Source organism: Typopeltis vanoorti, chromosome 12, assembly GCF_054136105.1.
Source record: "Typopeltis vanoorti isolate ZY-2024b chromosome 12, IOZ_Tvanoo_1.0, whole genome shotgun sequence".
Classification (NCBI taxonomy): domain Eukaryota; kingdom Metazoa; phylum Arthropoda; class Arachnida; order Uropygi; family Thelyphonidae; genus Typopeltis; species Typopeltis vanoorti.
The window spans coordinates 43,312,881-43,330,054 of NC_143560.1; the positions used below are offsets into that span (position 1 = coordinate 43,312,881).

Below are 17,174 nucleotides of genomic sequence, written 5' to 3' on the forward strand. Positions count from 1 at the left end.
TTCATTCACCACAACCGACCACCGATGACATCAGTGGGAGCTAGACATAGGAGTCATATTTCCATATACAAGTATCCAAAAGATGTCACACCTTATTACTAATATACTCTGGATTGGAGATAGATGTTGAAAGTTTTTCCACTTGGTTATACTATAAATTAAAGATGCTAAGAAGTTATATTCTTGGCATTATATTTGACCTCAATAAAGGTCGAAACATGTCTGGGTAGTGACCCTTCCCATAATGCACAGCATTATACATGTCCGTAAGGATATGTGCTTTGCATTATAGGATAAGGCAAGTGATGTGAAGTCATTAGCCTCTATATACAAGTTGCCCAGTCATGAAGTTACTTCATATGCAAACTTTGTTTGCTTACACTTGGATAAAGGATTAAACCAAGAATATAATTTCTTGGCATCTTTAATTTATAGTATACGAAGCAGGAAAAACTCTCAACATCTTCTTCTTCTATTAACCAAACTCTGCAGTCCACATGTCAGTCTGTCCTCATAGCTGACATTACTACAGTTCTAATATAATTTTTTTGTTATACACCTTTGCACTCTCTCCAAGGTTAATTTATCCCCTTCAAATCCTGGCTACCAAATATGAGCCCAATAATCCAGATGTAGTCTGATCAGTGATTTATACAACAAAACCACAACTCTTCTATCTCTGCTGGCCAGCATTCTTCTTAGTATTACAGCAACCCTCTGGGTTACCTTCACCACCTTTGTGATATATTCCCTAAACTTAAAGTTTCCATCATTCATCACCCCCCAAGGTCCCTTGCCTCTTCCTCTAGTACAGTTCCTCCAACACAGGATACAGCTTCCCATTGATGGATCCCAAACTTCAAGATCTTATATTTAGTAGCGTTAAATTGAAATCTCCATTCATTTGCCCATCTGTCCAGCTTATTCAATACTCATCTCCCAAGTCAAGACTACATGGTTACTCTCTCTCTCTCTCCAAATGGGGGGCAGGGATGACATATCAGTTACAATCAGCTCCTCTGATGTCATGACCTAATCCAAAACACTTGATTCTCTCTTATTTCTTCTACTACATGTTGCTGGAGTTCCATTCCTTGGTATTACATTCTATTTCCTCTTCCCAGTTATGCTGTTGTAGTTAAAACCTCCCATAATGATCACTCATTTTGCACATTCCAAACTCAACTGTCTAAACATTTCCTGATTCTCAAACTGTGTATTCCCAGGCCAATAGCAACATCCCACTAAATGTCCTGTCCTGCCTGCTCCCACACCTTACACTCTCAAAGCCATTATTGCCATACCCCTTTAGCTCCTCCGCTCTGAGATGACATAGCTCATCACTTGTTATAAAGCAATACTCCACCACCACATTTGTTCTTCCTATCTTGCCAAAATACACTATACCCCTTCTATTTCTATTCTTGTTAGTATATTATCTTCCATCAACCATGTTTCATTGATTCCTATAATCTTTGGATAGGCTGAGGCTATCAATGCCACCAATTCACCTCCTTTATTCCCAGTATATCCTGTCATTCATATAAAGAAATATTAATGAATTGTTAGTATTTCTATACTTTTTATTATTCCTTCCAGACTCCATTTGACTATGCATAACACCATACATTCCTTCATCTTCCAAGTGTCTATTCTCACAAGAGGTTACCCCTTCTTCCATCCACTTTGGCAACTCTAGTTTCGCTGCACTAATACTCTCACTTTCCCTGAGAAGAACATTCTCTCATGATGCCTATGTCCTTTCTCATTCAAATGCAGTCCATCCCTCATACTGCTCTCTTCTAACCTCATATCTACATCATCTCATCACTGTCATACCTGGGCAACACACTGACTACCTATCACAGTATCACAGTATTATCTTTTATCCTTCTCAACAACCTTTGATATCCAATCTTACATTCTATTTGTTCCCAGTCAAGTCATTTGTCCCTACTACCACAATCCACACTTTTTTTTTCCATGTTGCTCCACTTATGAAAGGTTATTTGCAAGCCTATATTATGTTTAGTACCATGAGTAGGCTAAGGATTTTTTACCAATTTTCATAAAACAAATATACATATATATATGTGTGTGTGTGTTTAAGTTTTTTGTATTTTTAATTAATTTTTTACCTAATTCGGAAACCTTGTTCTAGGGAGACCAAACATGGAACTGTTTCAAGCCACTTCAGACCTCCAATAAGCAGGGCATTTGTTTCACACTGGGCAATGAAATTTATCTCCCATCCCCAAAGACAATCACAAACATTCATGCCCATGATGGGAATTGAACCTATGGCCTGTTGGTTGGAGAGTGGGTCTGCTAACTGCTTGGCCAACCAAACTGGTTTATTTTGCTCCCTTACTCTCATATCCAATGCCTCAATCACTCTATTCATTTTACCTCCTGGAAAACAAACCTTGTGCAACTTCTCATTTACTACACCTCTAATATTCAAATCCCCAAGCAATGTCACTCGCAGATCTTTCATTACCTTTTTCATACTGACATAATTTATTTTCGTCTTCTTCACTCATCCATACATATCTCCAGTTCTCTTCATTTCACCTCATCTTCACCAACTCAGCTTTCAAAATCTTACATCATTTTTTCCCTATCATTCACTCTCGCTATTTTATCACCAGTCACACATGTCTGTTTGCCATAAACTCTGCTTGTCACTTTACTGTTAATTGCATCCTGTTTTACAATGTCATTATCACCTGCTTTATCATTTCTTTTCCTTGTTATCACTTCTGCACACTTTCTGAACATTTGCACAATCTTCTTCAACTGCCATTTCAATTACAACAGCATGTTCCCTAGTCATATTTAAACCATTTAAACTCATATTTAAACAAGCCTTGTGGTCCACCAGAATATTGCACTTCCTACATATCCACACATGCTCTTTTTTTCTTATTCAGCCTCTGTACATAAATATCCATGACATCTTCCCATGCATACCAGATTTATGGCACCATACCATTTTTGACAAATCTGTGCCATTTACTTTACTTGTCTTCCATGTCACCTAGGCAACAGTTCGCCTTTCACACTATCTTATATCAGTGTACCAACAAGAACAATAAATTTATTACAGCTATGGTTTGGCTGCATCTTGATAACTGTGTACAGATGATTTGGTTACCTTTGTTTATTGGAGATCATGAGATGGTATAGAGGATTCAGAATCAGGTGACCAAGCTGGTGACAGGTCCGTGAAATTCTCCCTATGAGACTAGGTTGAAAATATGTGTGTGTGTGTTGTGAAGTTTTATTGATAGGAAGAAAAGGGGGGAGGGCATGTTAGAAAGGTAAGTTAATAAACGGGTTCTATAAGATCGGCAAAAAGAAGTTTTCAATACATGATGAATAAATTGAAAACTTGATTTCCTGCCTTGGGATTGTATGAATGTGAGGTTAGTAAGGGTGTGTAGACTAGATTTTTTTGCTTGGAGAATGGTGAGTGAGTGGAATGGATTACCAGAGTAGTCATTCACTGTGGAATGGATTACTCATTCACTGTCAGGGCAAACACAATTGGTTGTGTTTGCCCTGGCAGTGAATGAGTTTAAGGAGAGATAGATAGATTTTGTGTTTAAAGGCTAGTGTGGGTCTCCCATAATGAGTCTTCTGATATGAAGGAGATATCTATATAAAAAAAAAATGTATGTAGTATGTAATTGTTCTTTTTTCAAACAGCTATTCTATGACATTTTTAAAAAAAAATTTCTTTTTCTTATAATAGGTTACTGATATTTGGCACATAATGACCAGATGTGAGTCATTAACGTCTGTGTACCCATTGTCTTTTGAGGACATCAGTCATGTAAGTGAAATTAAATTAAAAGTCTGACTTTATGATTTAAAAAAAAAAAATGAAAGAATAATTTAAAGAAAATTCATGGAATGAATTTTCTTTAAATTATTCTTTTATATTTGTTTATTTTGTGTTGTAAATAATTTCTGATACATAATTGTTTTATATTCCATCCTTCCTATCTTACATATAGACCCACACCAGAGGCGTAGCTAGAGGGGGGGGGGGCAAAGATCCACCCCGGGTGGCACTTTGAACATTTTTGAACTTTTGTAGTTAGTTCTAAAATACAGTCTCGAGAACTCAGTTCCAACTATTGTAATACTAAGCGAATTTTCCTCACAGTTGCTGTAAGTGTTGCTAGTTATGAGAGGAGTTTTTCTAAATAAAATTGATTAAGAATTACCTACATTACTATGAAATAGACTTCGACAATGTCATCGATGATTTTGCTTCAGGGACTGCCCCGGGTGGCAAAAGCTCTAGCTATACTATTGACCACCCCCATACCAATCAGTTCAAAACCTAATGAATGAAATAGGGTGGTTAATCTTTATTCTTATTATGTCCTATGTCTGTATATTGCATGTGTTCTTTGGGTCATTTTGCTTGCTTTTGCAGGATGGAAAACCTGAATTTTAAGGAGAAAAATCTCTACCACCTCCATATGAGACCAGCTACCTCACTTCAGATGGAAAGTCCTGATAAAAGGTTCTTCACATACTAAACATCAAGATTCGAACCTAGGTCTTTCCAATCAGAGGGCATTGTTAAAATCAACTGAGCTACAGTGGCTCTTGTTTTTAATTATAGTAATTAAAATTTAACTATGATTTAATTAAAAATTCGCAGAATATACATAAACAGCTATATTTGTGGGAAGATAACCATTTGGTATTATGCATCAGCATTTTATTTATATTCCTCATATATAAATATATGATCCTGATATATGATCTTATGATATTTATATATATATATATATCATAATATATATATATATATATATAGATATAAATATACACATAAGATATATATATATATATAAACTCCATCGCCAGATGGCTAAGTATCAGTAAGCAGCTATGAAATAGTCTCCCGATTTAGACATTTTTTTAAGGTGGTTAATTGCAAATTAGTAAATAAATTTTAGTTGTGTCATGTACCTTATCAACTATTATCAGTTGATAAGCCTTATCAACTATTATCAGTGACACAACTATTAACTGTGTGCCTCTAATAGTGTTCTAACAGTGTATGAAAAATATATAGAAACCTGAAGACTGCCAACAGCTGCCATAACCTTCTTTGTTCTACTTACAAGGTAAGTAGAACAACCAGCTACAGAATTAACTTATTGCTAATCTTAGGAAATGACCATACACTGCAAAGTATGCAAGGAAATAGCCTTTGATAAAAGACTATTATAAAGGCTATTTCCTTGCATACTTTGCAGTAACTAACTGTAACAGCAACTATAATTTTTACTGTGCAGGACTGAGTGACAGTTCAGTACAAGAATTATCAAAAGACAGAAAGCAGAACTGGAAATGTATTTCATACAAATTTAGGGAGCAACCAAGCTCACAGCAGTCAAGTCCTTTGTCCCAAAGTGGTATACATTCTAGTGCTGACCAGCATTTGCAGGCAAATGAGTCACTCATCCCTGACATCAGTGCAGCAATGTCCATTGCTAATTTAACAAGTGTGATCTGCGACTTGATTACAAGAATATGGGAGACAGGATCATGGCCTAGAGCAGGGGTCGGGAACCGGCGGCTCCAGAGCCACATGTGGCTCTTGGCTGAACAAAGTGCGGCTCTTGGCTGAACAAAGTGCGGCTCTTTTATATTGAATTAAAAGATACATAATTAATACAAACAACTAAATATTGTTTTTTGATACGGCCTGTTCGTGGTGCTAGATACTATGCATGTGATGTGTGTTATGCATGAAATTTTATGACATGAACAACTGACAGCTACATTACATTTGAAATAACACTAAACATTAACCCTGCCTAAGATAACTAGCACCACGGCGAGAATTTGAACTAATTGATCAGCTGTACTGTCAAACACCATGGTTTTTAGATACATATGGATTTTAACTGTCAAAATAAATATTCTGTTAGTTAACTTATTTATTGTGATACTGAAGTGGTGTTTAATTTAGTGTTCAGGTAATGTTATGCACAAATTAATTTTTATTATGTTGAATTTGTGTTTTTACTTGCAGGTAAATTTGTGATAATAACCTTCTTAATATGAGTTCAAGAAAAAGAAAAATAATTGAACAAAACAGAGGATTCTATAAAATATGGATAGAGAAATTTGCATTTAAAGAAGTAAATGGAAATCCGCAATGTTTAATTTGCCATTTACCACTTCAAAATAACAAATCAAGTAATATCGAATGACATTTTTGAGGAAAACATTTAGACTTCAGTAAAAAATATCCTGAGGGTGATAATAGGATAAAAGCTATTGAAGAATTACAAAAGAAAAAATTACTTCAGCAAAGAAATTTATCAACTTGGACAAAATCTTTGTCGAATACTACTGAAGCAAGTTTTTTGTTATCCCTTGAAATAGCAAAAGCAGAAAAACCTTTTACCGATGGTGAATTTCTAAAAAAATTGCATGTACAATGTCTCTGAAATTCTATTTAAGAATATGAAAAATAAGGACGAGATACGTAAAAAAATTAAAGATTTACCTCTTTTGGGTAGAACTGTCAAGGAATGGATTGTAACAATTTCTGCAGAAGTTCAAATATGCAAATTATGGATATTAATTCTGCCAATTTGATATCTATCGTGATTGATGAATCAAATGATATTTCCAATATGGCACAATGCTACATGATGGTTAAATATATCACATCTTCCGTTATTCGAGAAGAATTTCTTGATCTGCTAACACATAAAGGACACACTACAGGTCAAGATATTTAAGAAAACCTTCTAACAAGTTTACAGAATAAAAATATAAATAGTAATAATATAGTATGCATTGCGACCGATGGTGCGCCTTCTATGATTGCAAAAAATAAAGAGTTTGTTAAATTATTCTCCACTCATATTCCACATGGAGTTATTTCATTTCATTGCATTTTGCATCAAGAAGCTTTAGTTGCAAATTCTTTGGGATTATTACCACTACTAAAAAGAGTGATGGATTTGTTGTGCCAATGGTCAATTTCATCTGATTTCAGGCATTGAATCACAGACTTTTTGACACATTTTTAGAGGAACTAGGTAGTCAACATAAAGATTTAGTGACATTTACATCTGTTCGATGGTTATCAAGAGGAAAACATTAAAACGTTTTTTTCAGTGCTTAAAAGAAGTAATAGTTTTCTTAACCACTAAAAATTATAATGTAAATCATGTGGAACTTCTCAGCAATCCCAATTGGATACAAAATTTTTGTTTTTTGCTTGATGTGACAGAACATTTTAATAAGCTAAATTTGAAGTTGCAAGGGAAGGAAAACACAGCCTCACAATTACTAGAGGAAGTCCTTACCTTTGAACAGAAACTAAGAGTGTTTTTCAAAGATGTTACTGAAGGAAAATTTATATATTTTGAAAATCTAAAAATTATAGATTTAATTTAAATGAAGAAAAGCTTGATTGCAAAATATTCGCCAAAATGATTACTGTAATTTTAGATTCATTTACAAGCAGATTTCAGGATTTTAAAAAACATCAGGAGATGATTATATTACATCTGTTAAATTGCAATTTAAAATTAATAGATATTGAAGCTTTTCCCAGAATATCAATTGCAGACCTACAAATGGAGCTTCTGGAAATTCAGAATAAAAGCATCTGGGTACAAAAACTTCAGGAAACGGTAGCACAATTTGAAGAAAATGAGAAAACTATGGAAGAAACACCACAGGAAATTATATTTAAATGTTGGAATTCTTTCTCAACTAATTATTCAAATACCAGGCTACTTACTTTTGAGGTTTTGACTCTTTTCGGTTCAACGTACAATTGCAAACAATTATTCTCTTCAATGAATTACATTAAAAATAAGTATAGGAACAAATTGACAGATGAAAGTTGAATTACTATTAAAGTGCATGACATACAATCCAGATTTAAGTAAATTGGCTGAGAATATTCAAAATCAAAAGTTTCATTAGTGAATTTTAAATCAAAACAATCAAATATCTATTAACATAATATTGTATTTTTGTTCAGACTAATTCTTTTTTGCAATACAAATTCTGACTTTTTTGCAATATTATACTTACTTAAACATGTTTTGTGATTAAAAACTTAATCAAACTTAATGTTGTTTTATTTATTGAACATATAAAAAATTTATATGCAAACATAAAAGTGGTATTTGATATTTGGAAGTACTGAATTAAAAACAAATTTACCTAAGTTGAACTAACTGCAACTTTGAGTCACTAGGAAAAATCAAATTGAAGTTGCGGCTCCCAAAATTTTGTTTTTATTAACTTTTTTGGTGGAATGGCTCTTTGGTTCAAAAAGGTTCCTGACCCCTGTCCTAGAGACTGGAAGAAGTCAATTTTCATACCACTACATAAGAAAGGTGATATGAAAGCGTGCAAGAACTATAGAACTATTAGGTTAATATCTCATGCAAGCACAATTTTATTGAAGATCATGCCAAATAGGATTGAGGCCAAAGGTTGAGGTAGAGATGCCCGAGGAACAAGTAGGTTTACGGAAAGGTAAGGGCACCAGAGATCAGATCCTTTGCCTTGGACAGATTATAGAAAAATATAAAGAATTCAGACTCCCTCTGGTAATGTGTTTCTTAGACTACTCTAAAGCCTTTGACTGTATTGAGCATGTAAGACTGTGGGAAGTAATGAAAAAGAATGGATTTTCCTCAACACACTATCAGGTTCATAGTCAACTTGTACAGGGAGCAAGAAGCCATGGTAAGAACAGGTGTTGGATTGACTGATTGTCTTAAAGTTGGAAAAGGAGTTAGGCAAGGATGTTTACTTTCTTCTGACTTTTTTAATTACTAAATAACTTAAGGAATTCACAACGTACGCTAGAATATAAATTAAATTCAACTTTAATATATATTTCCAATATTTCGGCAACATCACGTTGCCATCTTCAAAAGAACTTAAGATAAAAGACATGTGCATGCAGCCACTAAACACAGTAAATGAGGACGAAGCGAGGAAGCTATTGTTTCTCCTAAAAGTCCTGATGGTGCTCCCTAGCGGGCTATGTAGGTATTCTTGGCCATTGGGCTGAAGATCTCCTGATGTATGTCTCCCAAATTTGGGGCAGTCAAATGCAACCATATTTGTTGAGATTTGGCATGTTTCTTAGGGCTGAGGCTGATTCCACGAAAGTTTTTCAAATTTGAACTTGCTACGGTGTATTACTGGATGTAAACTGGATGTAGTCCTTGTGTTCTGAAATTCTGATATTCGCTGTCCTGCCTGTTTGGCCAAAGTAGGACAGCTTACAGCTGCAAGGGACCTGGTATACACCAGGTCAGTCTAGGGGAAGTGGTTGGTCTTTAGTGGAGCAGATAAGGGATGCCAATTTTCTGTATGTCTGTAACAAGAGGTCAAGTCATGTTCTTTTAAGATTTTGGTAATTTTTTCCGAGGTGCCTTGGATGTAGGGAACGATGCTGGATTTAGAGTAATCCTTGTTGTGAAGGGAGGAGGGGATTGTGGCTTACTGGTTTCAATACTTTTTGGATTTTTTTTGGGGGGGGGGTTTAGCCATTATCTGAGAAAGTGTTGAGGATGTGATTAAGTTCAGTGGTTAGGGTATACCAGGTCCCTTGTACGGTTTCACCAGTACAGTCACTCTGGTCCTGCAGACCATGCTCTGGATACATGCCACAGAATACGGTGGAAGAAAGCCACAGTAATACACCGTAGCAAGTTTGAAAGACTATTCATGGAATCAGCCTCAGCCCTAAGAAACATGCCAAACCTCAACAAATTTGGTTGCATTTGACTGCCCAAAATTTGGGAGATGTAAATCAGGATACCTTCAGCCCAATGGTCAAGAATACCTACATAGCCCACTAGGGAGCACCATCAGGACTTTTAGGAGAAACAATAGCGTCCTCGCTTCATCCTCATTTACTGTGTTTAGTACCTGCGTGCACGTGTCTTTATCTTAAGTTCCTTTGAAGATGGCAACGTGACGTTGCCAAAATATTGGAAATATATATTAAAGTTGAATTTAATTTATATTCTAGTGTACGTTTTGATTCCTTAAGTTATTTAGTAATCATGTATAACCAATGTATAAGCCTTCCTATCAGAATTACTATCATCCATGGAGATTCCATCGCACGCAAGGCCCACCAATACGGTAAAATGAAGCTGAAGTTATCAAGACAACTGAATTGTCTGACCTTCCTAAAACGCTACCAGGATATTCAGGTAATTCCCAAATTGTGTGAAATTTAAGCACCGTTTCTTTTCATAAAAGGCTCTCCGAATCTATAACTTTTTGAAGCCAAACAGATATAGTGCTTGTGTATTATTTCTTTTTGCACTTTTGTGATAAAATATTTTAAACCTGCTTTTCTGCAGAAGTAAAAAAATAAGTAAAAGTGTCTTTCTAATACTTATGTACTGGTTATCAGTCTGTAGGTCACAGTAATCGTTGATGTAAATTATAAATAGTACTGGCCCAAGCACAGAAGTCGTTGAAGATTTTTGTAGTCCATTATATTCTTAGCAAGCACCTCCAAACCCATAATTCAAATGCATCTATCTTCCTTCTTTCACTCTTTCTCAGGGTCCAACTTTCACATCCATACAGAACCACAGGGAATACCATTGCTTTCTTGATTCTGATTTTTATTGCAAGGCTAATATCTTTATCTTTAAAGATCTTGCTTAAATTTGTCATTGCTTTCTTTCTGAGTAATAATCTTCTAACTTCTTCAGTACGATACCCATCTTTATCAATTCGGGATCCTCGGAGCACAAAATTGTTAACTACTTCCATTTTCTCCCCATCTACTTCAAAATCATTAAGTTCCCATGTTGCCATAACTTTTGTCTTTTAAGTTAAGTTTAAGGCCATATTTAGCACTTTCTTCTTTAACTTTCATAATAAGTTCCTCCAAGTCTTCTTTGCATTCTGCTTGCAAGGTGGTATCATCTGCATACCTTAAATTATTGATATTTCTTCCACCAATTTTAATTCCAACTGAAGGCCCTGCCATTCTTAAAATGTATTCACTGTATGAGTTAAACAGGGATGGAGATAAAATACATCCTTGTCACACTCCTTTATCTAATGTGAAATACTCAGTTTCTCCAAGATCTGTTCAGACAGTAGCTTTTTGTTCATAGTAAAGATTCCTTAGAAGGATAATGAAATGCTCTGGTACTCCCATTGTTCTTAACACATTCCACAGTTTCACATGATTACAGAGTCAAAAGCCTTACTATAGTCAAGGAAGTAAAGATAGACATTCTTTTGATATTGTGCTCTTTCTATTATCCATCTCACATTGGCGATCTGATCTCTTGTTCCTCTGCCTTTTCGAAATCCTGCCTGTTCATCTGGCATTTCTCTCTTCATGAATGGTTGTCTTTTCTTAATGATCTTAAGTAATTACTTTCATGAGATATCAGTGCTGTAGTTCTGTAATTTTTGCACTCTGTTGCATCGCTTTTCTTCAATAAAGGTATAAAAACTGATTTTTTCCATTCCCTAGGACAGGGGTGTTCAACCCGTCAATCGCAGAGCGATTTTTGGTCGATCTCTTGTGTATTCCTCCTTACTTACAAATTTAATTAAAACTGAAAACATAATATTTTATTTATCATTATTTTGTATTATTTTTAATTTGCTTTAAGTGTATTGCTATTGTTTATTTATTTTTTGTTAAAATTGTCAAATCAGTAATTTGCTTATAAATCCGGGTAAATGAATTAATTTGGATCAGTGGAAGTCAAACAGCGATCCGAGTGAATACGATTATAAGCAAAGTGTCAAAACTCGACTGTAGCTTAAATATTAAATATTCCAAAGCACATTACATCAATTTTTTACTTAGGTTAAGTCCCATGTGAATATTGTAAAAAAATAAACTTTGTTTCGGTATAGTTTGTATTAGATGTTTTTGTAAATAGCTCTTTTGAAGCTAACTGTATATACTGCTTTAATAAGAATATGTTAGAGTGTTAAAAACAAAGGCAATGTTTTTGTCGCCGAAGCTGTACATGTCGGCATTAGAAAGATTGTTATTGAAACTTGTATGCATGAGAAAGGCTTGCAGGCTCTAAGTGTAAACATCTCCGAAGTCAGTCAGAAAGAGTTCAGACAACTTTCTGATGGCCGGCAACTTACAATCAAAAGAAAGCGGAGGAGAACAAAAGGAATGCCAAACTTGAAACTTAAGATGAAAGACTCATACTGATTCTTTGGGGGTTGCCAAACTTCATGCGAGGTCTCAGAGGCAACTTTTATCACTCCACAATTGAGTGATAAAAGATGGTTGTGACACTTATCATTTTTAGTAGATTTCTGTACGAAATTAAGCAATTTAAATTTAGAGTTACAAGGTAGAGATAAAAATTTAATTCATATGTTAAGTTCAATAAAAACTTTTCAACAATACTTACTTTATATTAAAGAAAAATATAAATGACTGCGAATTTAGACATCTCCCATATTTATTAAAATTTTTTGAACAGAATCAAGAAATGCTTCACTGTGATTTAAAAGAATTTATTCGCGAAATAGAATTAGTTGAGGAAGAAATAAATTCAAGATTTAAAGATTTTAATAAAACTGAAATGATTGTATCTTTTATCAATAATCCATTTCAAGAAAACTTGAACATCACAGAAATTTCAAATAAAATTAGTGGGCTGTTTGATATAAACCAAGCTGAAGTAGAACTTGAGATAATAAACATTCAGAATAGTTTACATTTAAAATCAATAAACAATGAAGTCATTTGGAAGTATGCACATGAAAATTAACTGATATTGCGCGAAAAATTCTGTTGTGTTTCGGATCGACATACTTGTCAGAATCCACTTTTTCAAATATGACCGTCATAAAAAATTAAAAAACCAAATTACAAATGATCATTTGGATGTTTATTTGTAATTTGCGATTGGCCACTTCTTCATATCAACTTGACTATAAAAATATTGCAAGGTCCAAACAATGCCAAATTTTACATTAACTTTTTTTTTTTTTTTAATCAAACCAGCATTTCCTGCAATTTGTGAGTTTGTAATCAACTTTGGTTTTCCAAAATGGAGAAATAAATATTTTATTCCAATATATTTGTTTTTTTTTTGTTGTATTAAAATGTTTGTTGTATTAAAATAATTAAAAGTGATAAATAAATTTTTAAATACACAAATAAAGTTTGTAGTTGTTTATTTGTGCATAATCAGATATCAAGTTGGGGGACATGATCTATATAAGACAGTAGATCGCCGAATAACTTATATATAAGAGAGTAGATCGGCGAATAACTTTTTATAGAAAAGTAGTTCACGTAGTAAAAAAGGTTGAACACCACTTCCCTATGCCATCTAGTTGTGATCTAATAGATATATTGCTTGTGTATTATTTCTTTTTGCGCTTTAGTGATAAAATATTTTTAGCCTGCTTTTCTGCAGAAGTAAGTATCTTTTCTAATACTTATATCAGTCTCTAGGAAAAGTAGCTTCCTGTAAATATATAGTTGTCTAAATGGAAGGATATTTAATACAATATATTTAGCATTCACTGTAGTGCCTCTATATTTAATTATTATTATTATTATTATTACCCCAAGACCTCATGGAGTCAAGGACTTATCTGGGATGTCCTTTTATCACACACACATCTCATCACACCATGTTTTAAACACACTCAAACTCTTTGCAGACACCACACTGTCAGGCAAGGCATTCCAATCATTCACAACTCTGCACGAAGAAAACCTGCCTCTCACTCCCCTACTCACACCCTCTTTATACAGTTTCCATTGATGACCTCTGGTTCTCCCATTATTATTCTGATCTCCCACTATTCTCTGTAGAACTTCTCCACCATTGATCTTATAACACCCTCTTACCAACTTGTAGGTCTCTATCATATCTCCCCTCTTCCTCCTCTCAACCAGAATCTGAAAATTACATCTTTTCAATCTTTCCTCATACTCAACATTCCAGAGGTCAAAAACTACCTTAATCAGTCGCCTTTGGACCCTTTCCAACATCTCTTCATCCTTCTGAAAACTTGGTGACCAAATCTGGGCACAATAGTCCATGTGTAGCCTAATAAAAGCCTTATACAATGGAACAAGAATCTTCCTACTTCTACACATTGTGTCCTCCGCATTATTCCCAGAAGCCTTTGTGTTGGCTTCACAATTTTGGCTATGTGTCACCCAAATTTCAGATCCTTATCCACTATCACTCCCAGAACTCTTATTTCCTCCACCTCTAACAATATATCCTCATCAAGCATAAATTCTGTATCCCATCTTTGTTTTCCAAATTTTAAAACCTTACATTTTGCAACATTGAACTCGCATCCCCATTTCCATGCCCAAGCACTCAATCTATTCAAGTCTTCTTATAAGGCCACATCTTATTTACTCCTCGTAGTATGTCCCAACACTGCATCATCTGCAAATAACTGAATATCTCCAACCAAATCGTCACCAATATCATTAATATACAAGTTAAACAGTAATTGCCCTAAAAGAGACCCCTGCGGCACTCCACTAGTGATTTTCCTTTTCCTGGATATCGCTCCCCCATACACAACTTGTTGATACCTATCAGATAGCCAGTCTCCAATCCAATCCCATCTGCTCTAGTTTGACCGTCAACTTATCATGTGGTACTCTATCAAAAGCCTTTGCAAAATCCAAGTATATTACTGTGTATCCTTCTCCTCTGTCCAAAGAAGCAGTCACTTTATTGTAATAAGTAAGTAGATTACCGAAACATATCTTCCCTTTAACAAATCCATGCTCTCCATCAAAGATAATACCATTGTTGTCAACCCAACTCTGGATCCTAGTTCTCACAAGCTTCTCCAACAACTCAACCACAGCATCTAACACACAGATAGGCCTATAGTTTGATGCTTGAGTTCAATCACCTCCTTTATGAAGTGGAACAGTCTGGCCCTCCTTCCACTCCTTAGGAACTTGACCAAGTGCAAGACTCGTATTAAAAAAAATATGTCAAGGCGGGTGTCAACTATCTAGCACATTCCTTCAAAATACACGGTGATATATTATCAAATCCCACAGCCTTATTTACATCTAGTTTACTCAACTCCCCAAACACCTCTTGCTCACTTACAGTCGGTCTCTTCTCCCCGTCATCAACTGCTCTCAATCTCTCCATGAAGTCACATTCACAAGATTGAAAGATCTTTATGAACTGCTCATTAAGTATCTCCACCACACATTCTGCAACAGCTGTCTGTATACCATTTCCTCCAATCAATGTCATCCTTCCATAATCATTCTTTCTTTTGCTGGCTACATATCAAAACAACTCCCTAGGATTCTTTTTGGCTGCATTAGCTAACTGCTGTTCATACCTCTCTTTAGCTACTCTCACCAACCAAGTCACCCTGCTTTGATTGGTCTTTGTAGACCTCGTGAAATTGGTTACTTCCACTTCTCTTATGCTGCCTCCACAATGCCCTTTTTCTCTGTATCCATGCTTAATCTCTTTATTCATCCATCTCACACCTACCTTATTTAACCTTCTCACCCTTGGAATACATTTAGACATTGCATCCACTAGATAGTTTTTGAAAATCCCACAATCTGCATTGATCTCTTTTCCAGCTAACTCCTCATTCCATGCTACACCTGCAAGCTGTCTCCTGGGCTCTTCATAATCACTCCCCCTTGTAGTTACACATATACCCTTTTCTCACAGAGGTCCTCACACTGCTGGCAACCACCCAGGTAATCATCTCATGGTCACTTTCACCAATTGGTGGATGATTTGACACCTCATTTATAATTACATCCTCTGATGAGATGACCAAATTCAAGACCCTTAATCCTCGTGTGACCTCTGTTACATGCTGTCTGAGGTAGTTATCCCTCAAAAACTCAAGATACTAATTTTCTTTACTCCCAGTTGCTATCTCTTCATTCCAGTCTATTTTGCCATAATTAAAATTGCCCATAATGATCACCCTTTTCTTATTTGCTTGGCTAATTGACTATACATTTCACTATCACAACCATCCACATTACCAGGTCTATAACAACATCCCACCAAGTATTTGATTTTATTTACCTCTATCTCACACCATACTGCCTCAAAACCACTGGCCGTATTTCCCTCTTGCATCTCTATTTTGCATGGACATAACCCTTTCTCTATCATCAATAGCATTCCCCCTCCCTTTTTACCCCTTCTATCCTCACGAAACATATCATACCCTTCCATCTCTATTCCTGTCAGGATGTCTTCCCTCATCTAACCATGTCTCACTTATTCCGACAATCTTTGGGTGAACAGATGCAATTAGTGCAACCATTTCATCCGCCTTGTTTCTTATACTTCTAGCATTGGTATACAAACACAACAGCTGATTTCTGGATCTACAGCTAGTTCCACTGATACCACTCACTTGATGTGATCTCTCCATGCTGGACTGGGGCTATTTCCCTTTCTGTTTCTTCATTTTAGAACCCTTTTCAATTCCATCTGTTTCCTCTTGATCCCTGGTCATCCCATTTCTTTCCTGCCTACACATGCTCTCACCTCCTCTTGGAGCATCTACCTTTCTCAGGCTGTGTACCCCTGTCCACCCTGAGCCTCCCCGCGTCCCTGCTCCTCTTGCACACCCATTCTCTCATTTTCTATACTCATACCACTCACTTCCCCATTCATATCCACCTCTTCAATCCCTCCTGTCTTACTCTCCTGCTCTTCCACATCACTCCGCTCTTGATCTGATTCATTCTCTCTATTCACTTCTGTACCTTCCAGCAGCAGTCTCTCCAAGCGACTCACACCATAACCACTCAAATGCAGTCCATCGCTCCCATACAGCTCAATTCGTCCCTAAACTCATTCCACACATTAACAAACTGTACTCCCATCTCCTCACACATTTCAGTCAGCATATCATTCATAATCCTTGCTCTCTGCCTCATTTCACTACAGTCATACCTAGGCAACACGCTGACTACCCTTCCTGTCACACTCTTCGCTTTTATCTTTCCAAGCAGCCTCCTGATATTCATTCTGACATGCTCTTTGTTCTCTCTCAAATCATTTGTGCCAATTAATATTATTAACTCTTTTGCTCGCTCCCGCCTCACATCCAATGCCTCAATCACTCTACTCATTTTA

The 17,174-nt window shown here is 35.7% G+C and overlaps 1 protein-coding gene across 3 annotated transcripts in view; it reads left to right on the top strand.

The window, feature by feature from the left end:
• LOC150100738 (beta-galactosidase-like) overlaps positions 1 to 17,174 on the top strand; it is a 381,618-nt gene that overhangs the window by 298,638 nt on the left and 65,806 nt on the right. For all 3 annotated transcript variants that reach the window (XM_090401983.1, XM_090401982.1, XM_090401984.1), the window contains one exon: positions 3,758 to 3,838. In XM_090401983.1, coding sequence (XP_090258109.1) covers positions 3,758 to 3,838 — 81 coding nt within the window. The remainder of the gene's footprint in view (positions 1 to 3,757; positions 3,839 to 17,174) is intronic.